Genomic DNA, 15,643 nt, shown 5'->3' with positions numbered 1-15,643 from the left:
GAGATGCACTTATATCACCAAATTGGAAGCTATGCACTCTATAGCCAAGAATGGACTAGCTGGTCAAGAAGAGAAGGTCAACAACTGCACCACACGACATGGAACACATAGCCCTGCAGAACACCCACCATCACAGCTCTCACATGAAAACACAAACCACACACCCAACTTCGCGGAGGCTCTCAACAGAAATTTACACAAACAGCAGAGACCTCCAAGACAGAAATGCACTCGACCACCACAACATAGCAGTAACCACAGCACACATAGCTCACCTCCACAGTGTGCCCCTCAACCTCAGCCCCCAAGGCTAAACACCTTGCCCAATACACTAATCATAGGTGACTCAATAGGTGAGGCACACAGATGTCCCACTCACTAGGTTGAATAAGGAGAAGGTAGCAGTCAACTATCAGGTGCCAGAATCCGACACATAACACACGCACTGAGGTCACTCCACAACAAGTACAAATATAACTTTGTCATTATCCATGTGGGTGTGAATGGCCTGAGATGCATCTCCCTGGACTACATGAAAAGAGACATGGTGGAGCTCTTGGATTATGTGGCCCAGGCAGGTATGACCCTAGCCCTGAGCAGTATCCTACCATCACCCAGAATGATACTGCAATACAAACAAAAAAAGATTGACTTCAACAATTGGCTAAGTTTCTGGTGTCATTCTAAGAGGATCCAGTATTCGTCTGCTTGGGATGACATGACTGACAGACCCTCATGCTTTGCCAGAGACGGCCTGCATCTGTCACCCCTCGGTTTCCAGGTTCTGGCTAAGGCTCTTCCCACCCCTATAGTGCTTTTTTTAGGAGGTGTTCAAAAGGCCAAATTACCACCATAACAGCTATAAATAAATGCAATCTGAGGGTCATGCTGCTCAATGGTAGAAGTCTAAATCTCAAGATGTACTTGCTCAAAGCACTCGGAGAATATTGACATTTGTGATATAATGGAGACCTGGTTTAAAGTGACAGAAAGCACCCCTGCGCTACCAGGCTATAACTCATTCCACACCTTTCAGCCCCAAAACATGGACTGAAGCTCCACAGGCGGTGGTGTTTCCATATTCATAAAGGATATGCACACCTCCAGACTAGTTGCCCAGCATAACGCATCTGATATACTTCAGGTACAACTAACATTGGGTAAGATGGCGATCCAGGTCATAGCCTGCTATAGATCTCCAACCATGTCCCTAGACTCTCACTCCACATTCCTAAGCATCCTGGAATCTATCAAGGTCCAACCCAACACTCTCTTACTAGGAGACTTCAACTACCCCTCCATCAACTGGGAAAACTATTCAAACACCAATATACTGGCCCAACACTTCCTGGAATTTATCAGTTCCAATGCCCTGGACCAGCTCATTCTGACCCCCACTAGAGGGAGCAACATACTCAACCTCATTATTGCTAAAATGGGCGACTGTTGCTCTACACCAATAGTCAATCCCTCCCTGGTCAGATCCGAACATTAACTAATCATGATGAAAATCCACATCTCACCTACACCCCCTGCAAAGGTAACCACCTTGAGAAACTTCTCCAAAGCTGACTTTGGGCTCCTAAAACCAGAGGTGGCTAACTTAACGGCACCCATGCCAATGGAAAATAGCTGCATGACTGCTGAATCTTAGACCACTGTACGAACATGTACATAAATGCATGGAACTAGCCATACCCAACAGAACCAAGATGCTCTCTTTCAAAAAGGAAGCCAATCTGGTGGTCCCCTGCCATTAATAAACTCTACAACAGAAGGAAGAAACTGCTGAAGAAAAAGGTGAAGTCCCAAGACTGGAAAAACTCACTTATTAGCCTCAACAAAAAGTTGACATCCCTCATCAAATCCTCCAAAGCCAGCTATGAAGGCAGCATTGTGGCAGACACTAAAAACAATCACAAAGCATTCTATAGTTATATCAAGAACCTTCATGGCAATACCCAGATTTGCTCTGAGTTACTGCACAATGAATGGTACCGCCTAAACTGAGCCAACAGATACTGCCAACATACTGGCAGACAGATTCAGTGCCAACTTTACCCCATCCCTCAAAGGACCAATCACAATACCGGATGCAGGCACCCAGTATTACTGCAGCACAGGTTAAAGCTGCATTGTCCAAGGCCAAGGATACAGCTTCCATGGGACCTGATAATATCCCTTGCTGTGTTCTACATGAACTACAAAGCCAATTGGCACCACATCTGTGTGTTGTGTTCAGTCACAGCCTTACCTCAGGCTTTGTCCCTACTGAATTAAGTATCCTGTTTTTTCCTTGTTTTTACTAGTTATTTATAGCAGTTTTATTGTTTGCTGTATACTTTTTACTGTATTTTATAGCTATAAACTAATCTGCATAGCTGTATTAAAACTATCTGCCTTGCAGGGCCTAATAAATAAGGTGTTTACTGTCACACTGTTTGTAAATCTTTTCTAGCTAGTTTCACTGTGTATGAGGTATTAACTGGCAATTTTCTCCATTTGTTAAACATCTGTGTTTGTTTGTTTGTTCTGATTTCCTGCCAAGCAGTGTATCATATAACTGATTTGTTTGCAGTTAAAAGCATTCTCCAGAGTCTCCTTGCTCCTTTATCTGTTTAAAAAACTTTCATTTAAAGGCTCACTGCTGCTTTTCTGCTGTGATAAACATTTCTGCATTTTTTTTACCCAAGTAGTGTAGGTAGTAGCTGTAGCATTGTCCATATTCAGGCTTGTGTTCTGGGCCTAGTTGCTTGTTTGCAGAGGCTGTGTGTCTGGGCAGATGTTCCAGGCCATCTTAGTCCAGCAAAAGTCATTTCTGAATTTCAGTGAGAGTGAAGTGTTTATGGTCATTTGCTGATTGGGGGTACCTGGACTATGGCTTGGAGTAATCACCTCAAGCTTTTTTTCTAAACGTTGTTTCAGGTTTCAACTTTCTGTTACTTAAGAAGTTACCTTCCGAGTGTTTCTGCCATTTCACACAGAGCTAATCGGAGGAAGAGCACTGAGCAAAACTCTGATCTGTGATATACAACATTAAGTATCCTGTTTTTTGCTTATTTTTACTAGTTATTTATAGCACTTCTTTTGTCTGCTGTATACATTTTACTGTATTTTATAGCTATAAACTAAGCTGCATGATTATATTAAAATTGTCTGCCTCACAGGGTCTGCTAAATAAGGTTTTTACTGTCACACTGCAAATCTTTTCTAGCTAGATTCACTGTGTGTGAGGTATTAACTGGAAATTTTCTCCATTTGTTAAACATCTGTTTGTGTTTGTTCTGATTTCCTGCCAAGGAGTGTATCATATAACTGATTTAGTTTCCCATCCTTACTCCCTATTGGTATCCTGTTCTTATACTTGGTGGCTTTCCAGTTGCCCACCCCTACTGCAAATTTGATCTGGGACACTCCTCCCAGTCTAGTGTCATTAGCTCATTCTACCTAATACAGGGAGAACATTTGAGAAGGCCAACCCACTTAGTTTTTTAACTTTGAATCATCTTCTGCACCTCCTTTCTCCCTTTCTACTTACTAAAAAAAAAATTCTAAGCTTCCTGCCTTTCCTGTAACTAGTCTAGTCCAGATACAGATTTCCTGTATCCAGGAATATTTGTAAGCTTCTGTGCCCCCCAAGCCTTTCTGTGTTTTAGGGAAGCTTTCTAGCTTATTAGTGGAAGTGTAAGCACTAGGTAGCCTATCTACCAAAAGAGGAGTGATTTCTGGCCCAGAAATTCTAGTTTATTGGCCTTTTGGGCAGTTTTTCTATCTCGCTCAAATTTCTGGTTTAAAAGCCCACGTTTGCACTTGTTTCTCACCTTTCCTGTAACTAGTCTAGTCTAGTCTAGTCTAGGTACAGATTTGCTGTACCCAGGACTGTTTGTAAGCTTCTGAGCGGTGCCAAAGTCTGCTCTTCAATTTTTCCCTTAGATCTACTAGTTCTCACCTCTCCTGCACTTTTACTAGCTTATTAGTCTAGCACTTTACCAGGCTTCTTGTAGCAATTATTGTAGCACACAAAAGTGCTACCAGCACTAAACGAACACGCAAAAGTGCTACCAGCAGTAAACGTTCTACAAGGAAACAGCTCCAATACATATTATTAATGCCCACCCCTCCAGGCATGTCTAAAGGACAGTTCCCTGTGCATTCTCCTATTAACCTGGTGAACCCGGGCATCCTGAGGCAATGTAGCAACTGCCTCATGTATATTGACAACCCTCCCCTCTTATCTCCCAACACTCAGACGTGTGTGAGATTCACTTACACATCCAAATTGGAAGCCAAGCACTCTCCAGCTAAGACCGGAATAGCTGGTCAAGAGAAGGTGGTCAACACTTGCACCACACCACATGGAACACATAGTCCTCCAGAACACACACCAGCGCTGCCTTCACATACAAACACAAACCGCACACCCACTTCAAGGAGGCTCTCAATAAAAATCTATCCACACAGCAGAGACCTCCAAGGCAGAAACGCACCCGACCACTACAACACAACACAACACTGATCACAAGACACATAACTCTCCTAAACAGCATGCCACTCAACCAAAGCCTCTAAGGAAAAACAGCATGCCCAACACACTAGTCATAGGTGACTCGATAATGAGGCACACTGATGTCCCACTCACTAGGTTGAATAAGGAAAAAGTAACAGTCAGCTGCATGTCAGGCACCAGGATCTGCAACATAACGCACACACTCCGGTCCCTCAACAACAGGTACAAATATGATTTTGTTGTTGTACATGTTGGTATGAATGACCTGAGATGTACCTCACTGGACTACATGAAAAGAGACATGTAGGAGCTCTCGGATTATGTAGCCCAGGCAGGTATGACCCTAGCCCTGAGCAGCATCCTACCATCAACCCAGAATTATACCATAGTACAAGCAGAAACGGATTGATTTTTAACAAATGGCTAAATTTTTGGTGTCATTCTAAGGGGATCCAGTATCTGTCTGCCTGGGATGCCATGATTGACAGACCTCGATGCTTTTCCAGAGATGGCCTGCATCTGCCACCCCTAGGCTTCTGGATGCTGGCCAAGGCTCTTACCACCCCTATAGTGCCTTTTTTAGGTGGTATTCCAAAGACCAAATTACCACATAACAGCTACAAACAAATGCAATCTGAGGTTCATGCTGCTCAACGCTAGAAGTTTAAACCTCAAAATGCACTCGCTCGAAGCACTCCTTAAAATGGAGAACATCAACATTTGTGCCATAACAGGGACCTGGTTCCAGGCAGCAAAAAGCACCCCTGCACACCTTTCGGCCCCAGAACTTGGACTGAGGGTCCAAATGCGGTGGTATTTCCATATTCATAAAGGATGCGCACACCTCCAGACTAGTAGCCCAACATAATGCATCTGAGATACTTCAGGTATAGCTAACATTCGGTAAGACAGCAATTCAGGTCGTAGCCTGCAATAGGTCCCCAACCATGTCCCAAGACTCATAGTCCACGCTCCTAAGCACCCCGGAGAATATTAGGGTCCAACCTAACACTCTCATATTGGGCGACTTCAATTACCCCTCCATTAACTGGGAAAACTACTTATGTACCAATACACTTGCCCAACATTTCCTGGAATTCATTAATTCCAATGCTCTGGACAAGCTTGTTCTTACCCCCACTAGAGGGAGCAACATCCTTGACCTAGTCATTACTAACATGGGAAGCCGTTGCTCTACACCAATAGTCAACTCCTCACCGGTTAGATCCGACCACAACTAATCACCTTGGAAATCCCCCCCCCGCCAAAGGTAACCACCATGAAAAACTTCTCCAAAGCTAACTCTGGGCTCCTAAAAGCAGAGGTGGTTAACTTCACGGCACCCATGCAAATGGAGATCAGTTGCATGACCATCGAATCATACACCAATGCACTGAAGAACCAAGACGCTCTCCTCCACAAAAAGGAAGCCAATATGGTGGTCCCCTGGCATAAACAAACTCTACAAAAGAAGGAGGAAACTGATGCCAAATAAGGTGAAGTCCCAAGACTGAAAAAACTCCCTTATCAGCCTCAACAAAAAGTTGAGATCCCTCATCAAATCCTCTAAAGCTATCTATGAAAACAGAATTGCAGCAGATAGTAAAGACAACTACAAGGCCTTCTATAGTTATGTAAAGAATATCCATAGCAATACCCAGATTTGTTCTGAGCTACTGCACAATGGTACCTCCTATACCGAGCCAACAGATATTGCCAATATACTGGTCAACAGATTCAGTGCCAACTTTACCCCTCACCCCCCAAGGGACCAGTCACAATTTCAGTAGATTGCTAGGCACCCAGAATTACTGCTGCACAGGTTAAAACTGCACTGTCCAAGACCAAGAATACAGCTTCTATGGGACCTGACAATATCCCTGGCTGTATTCTACATGAACTACAGAGTGAAGTGGCAACCTAACCTGTGTACCCTGTTGAATCACAGTCTCACCTCAGGTGCTGTCCCTACCACATGGCGCACCGCTACAGTCATGCCTCTCCACAAAGGAGGAACAACTACAGACCCTGGGAACTATCGCCCCATTAGCCTGACGAGTCTGCAAAGCTATGGAATGCATCCATCATGGATCTGGCCAAGGCCTTTGATACCATTCCCAAGTCAGGAATCATAGACAAACTCACTAAGCTAGGTATCAACTAGGTGGGTTGCAAACTGGCTCACAGATAGAACACACGTGTGAAAGTAGCGGACTCCAAGTCAGACTGCCGATCAGTCACGAGTGGAGTCCCACAGGGATCGGCCCTGGGTCCTCTCCTGTTCGGCATCTACTTCTCAGCAGTCCAGCCCAACACAAAGGGACTCTGGCTGACCACGTTCGCATACGACTGCAAGCTGGGAGCCATTATTAACTCCCCAAGTGATGCAGACATCCTACAGAAAGGCCTCACTGAGACCAATGACTGGTGTCAAAACCATGGCCTTAAGCTTAACGCCAAAAATTGCGTCATCCCCTTAGGTAAAAACTCAGTTCCCACTAATTACCACATCGATGGGAGTCCGCTGAATGCTGAAGGCGTTAAGAGATCTGGCAATGCAGGTTGACAGCAACCGCTGCTTCGACCACCACATTGCCACTGTGGTCAGAAAGTCCTTCTATGTGGCATATCTCATTACCAAGGGTTTTGCATCCAGGGAGAAAGAGGTAATCGTTTCTCTCTACTCTTCCCTCATTAGACCAATCACCGAGTATAATGCCCCATTTGGCATGTATCTCACTAGACACATGCAACAGCTGGAGAGGCCACAGAAGTACCTCATGACAGGGATCCTAGGCATTAAACACATGTTCTACACGGACAGACTCAAAAGACTCCAGCTATTCTGTTTCTCATAACTCCTACTTAGAGGGAATCTCTGCTTGACTTACAAAGCCATGTCTGACCCAGCTCTGTTAGAAATGTTACATCTAAAGAAATCCCAATCTCTCCACACCACACGTTCGAGACCTCAGCCTCATTACCACAATCAACAGAACATGCTGGAGGGACAGGTTCCTCACCTAGAGACTCCGCATGCTCTGGAATAGACTTCCCATACATGACAAGCAGAGCACCTCACTGTCCCTCTTCAAGAGAAATCTTGATGAGTGGATGGGTAATAGAAAGTTCACCCCGGGGATCACTCCAGTGGTTCTACTTTATACAGGCACTGGGAACTAACGTCGGGCGGCATGATGCCAAGGCACTTCTAGGAGCTAGGCTTGTAAAGGTTCCAGGGCCATGAGCCTAGTAAACACCTATTAATCTCTCTCTCTCTCATATATATATATATATATATATATATATATATATATATATATATATATATATATATATATATATATATATACACTGTATATATAATATATAGATATACACACACACACAGATGCACACGCATAACATGTAGGAAATAGTAGCACTTTCATCTTACAGTTAAGACTTCTTCAGCTATCTTACAGTTAAGACTTCTTCAGCTATCTGAAGTCTTAATTGTAAAACAAAAGTGCTAATGTTTCCTGGTAAAGTTGTGCTTATCTTAATAACTCTGCTGTTATGTCTCCCCGATTGCCTTTGGTGAAGTGCACTTCTGAACACCTGCCATTACATCATGTTGGCAGGGACATTTGGAGCTTTTCTGATAAATTATTTATATGCGCATAGAAACATTGCTAACTTCCATGAAGAAGCTGCATTTTTTATATTTTAGTATGGGTCATTCATTATGGTAAATAAAATTAGTGCAGATGGAGAACAATTGCAAAGTACTTAGTTTTTTGCTAAATTAGTAACCATCTCACAGTCGTTTAGCAATCAGCCTGTTAACTGACTGCGGCTATCCTGACAGTTTTGTCTGCACATCTTGGACGTGACAGTACAAGCAGAGCATTGGGTGGTGCTTGTATCATTTCAGGACATACAAGAGCTTTTTAATCATTTTATTTTTGTTTAGTGTCACATTACCATCAAAAAGTCACGACTGGTCTAATGAACTGTAAATAACTATGAAAAGGAGGAAATGGAATCCTTGTACCAGATTCTATTCTGCACCTCTACACATGACCTTTAAAAATAATGGCAACATTAAACTAACTTTCATGAATAAGGAAAAACAGAAGCAGTAAGAAGTTTATTGAATAGTAGATATATTATAGCAAAAAATGTATCACTTTATTGTGCTATAAATCACCCAGGGATTTTGAACGGACCCCCCCCCCCCCCACTGGTTTAAGATTTTACTTCTAATACACCTTCCTTTATCAGGCCTTTGAAATTCATGCACTGCTGGGCCAAGATTAAATGGTAAGCTGGGAAAATAATTAAGAAAAAGATGAGCGAAAGAAAAAGTGCAATGAAAATATAGGCAGAGTGATGAAATCCCCTGCATTTTTATCACTAGTGAATTACTGAACCCTGACCAGAATAAGTCTGTTTTTATAGACATTTATGTACATAAAAGCTTTCCCTAATACCCTTGCATAATTGAAAAAAAGCTGTGTTCTCACAAGTCTGCTGAATTACTGGACTATGATTTGAACTTAGAAGTCATATTCTTGGCCTTGTTTTTGATTGGTGTCTTCCAAAGACATTTAAAAATGCTTCTGTGATACAAGTTCAGCCTCCTTAAATACCATGGAAGAATACTAGTCTTTCTGGAAAGGCTATATTTCTCCAGCATATGATTACATTTTGTTGCATTCTCCCAAAATAAGGGAATTAAAAATCGAGACTTTATATTGTCTTGTTATATATTAGTCTTGTTAAAAGTCTTGAAAATTTGAAGAACTGTTACTTACAATATTAAACTCAACTTGCATGAAAGTTCTGAAGCTGCTAAAGGAAGCACACTAGTTATATACCTAAATATTTAATTTTTATTCACATATAGTATGCTGACCGTACCTGTACATCTAGCTGGGAATTCAAACAAATTCAAACTAAATATGGACCCATTTCCTACAACTGTATCTTTATGTTAAGTGCATAACTTATCTAAAATAATACAAGGTCCATCTTTAGTAGTCTCTAAGACTGGATCTCTAACTAATCTTTCTGGATGGTCACCATCACTCGAATATACCACAGGAAATAGTAGCTCACAAGGAAGGTCTGGACCAGGAAATAATGCTTACTTTTCACTGCCTCAAAGATGCTCACAGAAGACCAAGATATAGTAATGCAAATGTCATCAAAAATAACATTATGGAAGAAGGGAGTAAATATAGTCATGCATCTGGGAGCTACAGGCAAAGATTTTTCCATATTTATTCTGACAGAATTCAATACAATCACACAGACATCTCCAAAGGGTAAGCTAATTTTTTTTTCACCAAAATCTGATTTAACAAAAGATACAAACAGCTGGTTATTCTTGTGAAAAGATTACATTCTGTCCACAAAAAAATCTGTGTGGACATTAATACAGCGGAAGAGATATTTACCATAATTAGAATGTTCAGGAAATGGACAGGAAGATTATTTAGCCGATTCAGATTTGAATCTGTAGCAACTTTTGGTGTGAAGTATGGGTTTGTTCTGAAGACAAATCTTTCCTTGTGAAAAGGAGTCTACTTTATACCCTCGAAACACGAAAAACCTGAATACGAATCGCGCGACACAAAGAGCGAACTGCAGATACATAAAACGTAATGAAGTGCGAAAATGTAAACCTCGAACCGTCATAGTCGGCCAACCCACCACCCGCAACACACTACCTACCCAAACAAAATTTAAAAAAAAACACATACATACACTAACCAAATCCCTACTTCTAACCCTAAATTAAAAGCACCAAAATCCTACTGCTAACCCTACACTAACCCCACATACACAACACTCTATGCACTACCCTTAACCCCTCCCTAACTCTAAGGTCCGTAACTACTGCACACTTCCCCTACGGAGCTATACCCAAACAAACTAAATATTACACACACACACACACACACACACACACACACACACACACACACACACACTTAACAAAACCCTACACTAAACCTTACATACATTACCTACACAAAACCTTACATACACTATACCTATGCACTTACCTTAACCCATCCCTAACTCTAAGAAGCTATACCGCATACGGGCCAACTATGCAATTTCGATATTTCCTCTTTTGCGATTTTGTTCATTCGACATATTCGCGGTTCACTCTTTATGTGTCACACAATTCGGATTCGGGTTTTACTGCTTTTGAGGGCTTAAAGTAGACCCGTAAAAAGTAGGCATGAATGTCTGACATAGACTGAAATTCTGGTAGATGTCATAGCCACTAGATATGGGTCCTTCTGGGACAGAAGTTTCAGCTATGCAGAACCGCACACTCAGTAGGTGGAAGAGTGAATTTTTCTTACATAAAGAGAATATCTCATAAAGGGTCAGGCTCTCAAACAGGAGACTAAAGGTAAAGTATCACATCAGAAAGTTTTACAACATAAATACTGTCAAGCAAAGTTAATTCCAGTGCAGAATAAAAGCTGGAAATAGCAGCTGAATGAACTTTAATTGAAGAACAGCACAGACCAGTCAACAATTATCTGCAAATACAGCAGGACCAAAGCAATAGGATCCAAAGATTTTTGTTGGACTCCCAAAAAGAAAAAAAACAGGTCCATTTGTTTCAGCAAGTTTTCTGAGTAAAGGGAGAGGACAGAAACTACCCCCACTGAAAAGGCAGGATTGCTAACCATGCAATCAGCTTTAGGCAATGGGGAGCTGGATGGGATTTGCGTGAAGAAGAGGTAACATATTCAAAGGTCGCAGATGCAGTGGCTTCTGTACAAGAAAAGAGCTCATCAGGGAATGAGTATTTTCTGGGCCAAAAGGCAGATATGAGAATGACATTGGCTTTGAGAAATGTATTTTTTGGATGAATTCTGTCATTACAGGGAGTGAATGGAGCATAAAGGAGTCTATCTGCCCATTTGTGAGGTAGAATATCCTTGGTCTGAACCTCCCCCAACACCACCAAGAGGAGTCACAGAAAACAATTTGGGTCACTTGATATTTGTCAGAGACACAGGTTGTATACTGGAGTGCTTCAGAGTTGGAAAATGTCACTGAGGATCTCAAGGACCACTTGTGAGGCATCCGTTGACATTAACTGAGTTTATCTGCTAAGATATGAAGATAACAAACAAGAACAAAAGGATGAGCCACTCCACAGTAAAAAAAATGCAGCTATTCAGGCCAAATTCAATAAAACCAGTTCTGGACTTTATTGAAGAAAATAAAACAAATGATAAGTGCTTTCGTCCTGGTAAAGTCCAGAATTGGTTTTATTGAATTTGGCCTGAATAGGTGTATTTTTTACTGTGGAGTGGCTCATCCTTTTGCTCCTGTTTGGCATCTTCGTGTTTTGCAACAGTTTTTCCTTTTGTCTTTTATCTGCTAAGATACTGGAGCTTCGTGGACTGTGGGTCAGTATCAAGAAGCAGTGGAAATTGACTATGCCAATTGCATTCAAGGATAAAGCCCTAACTACAGTCCAGGTGACCACTACTGGCTCTGCAGCATGAAGGTGCAGACAGGGAGAGTGGGCATGTCCATCCAGGGAGGGAGGAATAATGATATCTCACCCAGCATGAGATAGATACAGCTGCACTGACAAAGCCCACTGGAGAAAGAGCACAAGCTTGTTAGATAGGTTTTGCATGGGGCTGCCCAAGCTGGTGATTGCAGCCCCTGTTGGAGAAGGTGGAGGATTACACATGAGCAGACTGAAGGGGCATTGGCAGCCCTCTTAGTGATGCAAGTGATCAAATCACCTTTGGGGACAGCTGTTAGTTTTATAAAATAAAAATGTTAATGCCGGAATGCCAGTGAAAGCACAAAATACTGCCATGGTTGTCTAGATGACATCCACTTAGAGGCACGACAGTTGGAAGCCCCCAAAAGGTGAAAGTTGATGTCCCACTGGAACACTCAGATAGCTTTATACAGAGATGGAAGGAATATGTTTCTCACGGTTTCCTAATACTTCAGACGAGTCATGCTGCCTGAATTAATGGAAATGACGGAGTAACAGAGATTTCTTTAAGGTCAGCAAGGTCCAAAAACTGCTACACTTTATAAAGTAATTATATAAAAATGAGATTTATGGCCCCCATTATCAACACCAACTCATGCTGGACATAGTAGATAAAGCATGACAACTTTGAGTTGATGTTGATAATGGGGGACTTAAATCCACATATTTGGACAGACCAAATAGTTTATGTGGACTGCTTGGATCCACATGGGTGGGGCAATAGGAATAAAGAGAGGATATTATAGACTTCTTCCTGGCAAATGACTTCATGGTGGCTAGCACATGATTCACCAAGAGATACAGTCACAAGATCACTTCCCTCCTAGTAAGAAAAAGGCATTGGAGTAGAATCAGCAATTACAAAGTCATTCCCAGTGAAACAGCCCACAGCATAAATCTACAATCAGCTGCAGGCAGTGATCAAAGTAGGATGGGCAAGAGAGACTAGGCCGAAGACCTGGAAGTTTACTGGAGTGAAAACACAAGAGTTCAAGAAAATACTCATAGCTCTAGCACCTCAAGAAGAAGAGGAATTTGGTGGAGTGTAGGAAGAATGGCAATGCCTCAAAACAACATGTGGGAGGACTTTGGAACAGATACAGTGGATATAAAAAGTTTACACACCCGTTAAAATGCCAGGTTTGTGATATAAAAAAGATTAGACCACAATAAATCATTTCAAAACTTTTCCCAACTTTAAATGTGACCTATAACCTGTACAATTCAACTGAAAAACAAACAAATCTGTTGGTGGAAAATATATAAAAAAATAAAAAAAACGTACAATAAGCTGGTTGCATAAGTGTGCACACCCTCAAACTAATACTTTGTTGAAGCATCTTTTGATTTAATTACAGCATTCAGGCTTCTTGGGTACACACCTGCCATCAATTAAAGAGACTGATTAACCCCAAATAAAGTTCAGCTGTCCTAGTAGGATTTTCCTGATATTTACTCAGTTGCCTTCTACAGCAAAAGCCATGGTTCACAGAGAGCTTACAAATCATCAAAGGATCTCATTGTTGAAAGGTGTTAGTCAGGAGAAGAGTACAAAAAAAATTCCACAGCATTGGATATACCACAAAATACAGTGAAGACAGCCATCAAAAAGTGGAGAAAATATGGGACAACGACTTTGCAAAGGACTGGACATCCCTCCGAAATTGATGAATAGACAAGACAAAAACTGGTCAGGGAGGCTGCCAAGAGACCTACAGCAACACTGAAAGAGCTGCAGGAACTTCTGTCAAGTACTGGCTGTGCACTACATGTGACAACGATCTCCCGTATTCTCCATATGTCTGGGCTATGGGGTAGGGTTGCAAGACGGAAGACTTTTCTTACACAAAAAAACATCCAGCCCTGGCTAAAATTTGCAAAACAATACATCAAGTCTCCCAAAAGCATGTGGGAAAATCTGTTATGGTCTAATGAGACCAAGGTTGAACTTTCTGGCCACAATTACAAAAGGTACGTTTGGTACAAAAACACTTCATTTCACCAAACGAACGCCATCCCCACGGCGAAGCATGGTGGTGGTAGTATCATGCATTGGGGTTGCTTTTCTTCAGCTGGAACTAGGTTTTTAGTCAAGGTGGAGGGAATTACTAACAGTTCCAAATACCAGTCATTTTTGGCCCAAAACCTTCAGGCATCTGCTAGAAAGATGAAAATGAAGAGGAATTTCACCTTTCAGCATGACAATGACCCCAAACATGCATCCAAATCAACAAAAGAATGGCTTCACCAGAAGAAAATTAAAGTTTTGGAATGACCCAGCCAGAGCCCAGACCTAAATCCAATAGAAAATCTGTGGGGTGACCAGAAGAGGGCTGTGCACAAGAGATGCCCTCTCAATCTGACAAATTTGGAGTGCTTTGCAAGGAAGAGTGGGCAAATATTGCCAAGTCAAGATGTGCCATGCTTATAGACTCCTACCCAAGAAGACTGAATGCTGTAATTAAATCAAAAGGTGCTTCAACAAAGTATTAGTTTAAGGGTGTGCACACTTATGCAACCAGCTTTTTTCTCCCAACAGATTTGTTTGTTTTCCAATTGAATTGTACAGGTTATATGTTACATTAAAGGTGGAAAACATTTTGAAATGATTTATTGTGGTCTCATTTTTTTATATCACAAAAAATTGGCATTTTAACAGGGGTGTGTAAACTTTTTATATCTACTGTATATGGTCAAGCCAGGTATGGAAAAATGGTATACAAGTAAAGCTGGTGGCAGAATGCATAAGTCCAGGAAGTCACAAAAAAAAAAAAAAAAAAAAAAGGAAGATTGCAGGAAAAAGTGGGAAGAAATACTGGAGGGCTACCAGAGAGGCTAAATAAGGAGTTGCAATATCAAACAACAAGGCACCTGAGTAACTCTACCAACTGCTGCCAAGTGACTTAGGAAATGTCACAAACTCTAGCAGGCTGCAAGACAAAGACAGAAAGATCCAAGATAATCATACACCATTCATATGGGATTCCAGAAAAAACCCGATAACCAGCCCACAGGAAATAAAAGGCATGTGGAAAGAGTTCTTCCAGCACCATCTGAATGAAGAAAATCCTATAGAAGCTGTACTGCCGCAGACACAGCCTACAATGAAAGAAGAGGTGGAGCCAACGCTAGAAGTAGTAACAGCACGGCACTAAGGAAAATTAAGTCAGGGAAAGCAGCGGGCACAGATGAGGTCATGGCAGATATGCTCAAGATGTTGGCTGAGTTAGCAGAGAAATGGATCCAGTGGGTACTTATAGCATTATGGAATAAAAGGTGTTCCCCAAATACGCAAGGAATAAGCATTCTAGCATAACTGTTGAAGTAAAAAGGGGACATTCGCAACTCTGGAAAGTACAGAGGTATCAAACTCCTGTCGCACTGCATGAAAGTCAGTATCAGGATCACTGATAAATAAATATTCAGAGTAGTATAAAGTAAGATAGGAAATGAGCAGCTGCAGTACAGCCAACCTGATGTTTGCAGTGAGACAGATAGTTGAGAAGAAACTAGATGAAGACGGAGTCCAACTGGGCATTTAGACTTGGAAAAAAGCATATGGCAAGTTCCCAAGACAGCTAATTTGGGCAATCCTT

At 41.7% G+C, this 15,643-nt stretch overlaps 1 protein-coding gene across 1 annotated transcript in view; it reads left to right on the top strand.

Annotated features, from left to right (window-relative positions):
• The window catches only part of LOC122805245 (glutathione S-transferase LANCL1-like), a 213,828-nt gene extending 201,792 nt beyond the window's left edge, over positions 1 to 12,036 (top strand). The window contains exon 6 of the mRNA XM_044075335.1: positions 11,914 to 12,036. Coding sequence (XP_043931270.1) covers positions 11,914 to 12,036 — 123 coding nt within the window. The remainder of the gene's footprint in view (positions 1 to 11,913) is intronic.
• Positions 12,037 to 15,643: the final 3,607 nt, after the last annotated feature.

The sequence above is a fragment of the Protopterus annectens genome, chromosome 6.part1 (genome assembly GCF_019279795.1).
Source record: "Protopterus annectens isolate FY-2018-M chromosome 6.part1, PAN1.0, whole genome shotgun sequence".
Taxonomy (NCBI): Eukaryota; Metazoa; Chordata; order Ceratodontiformes; family Protopteridae; genus Protopterus; species Protopterus annectens.
The sequence above is the reverse complement of the archived record's forward strand: the minus strand, read 5'-3'. Positions and strand labels throughout refer to the sequence as shown.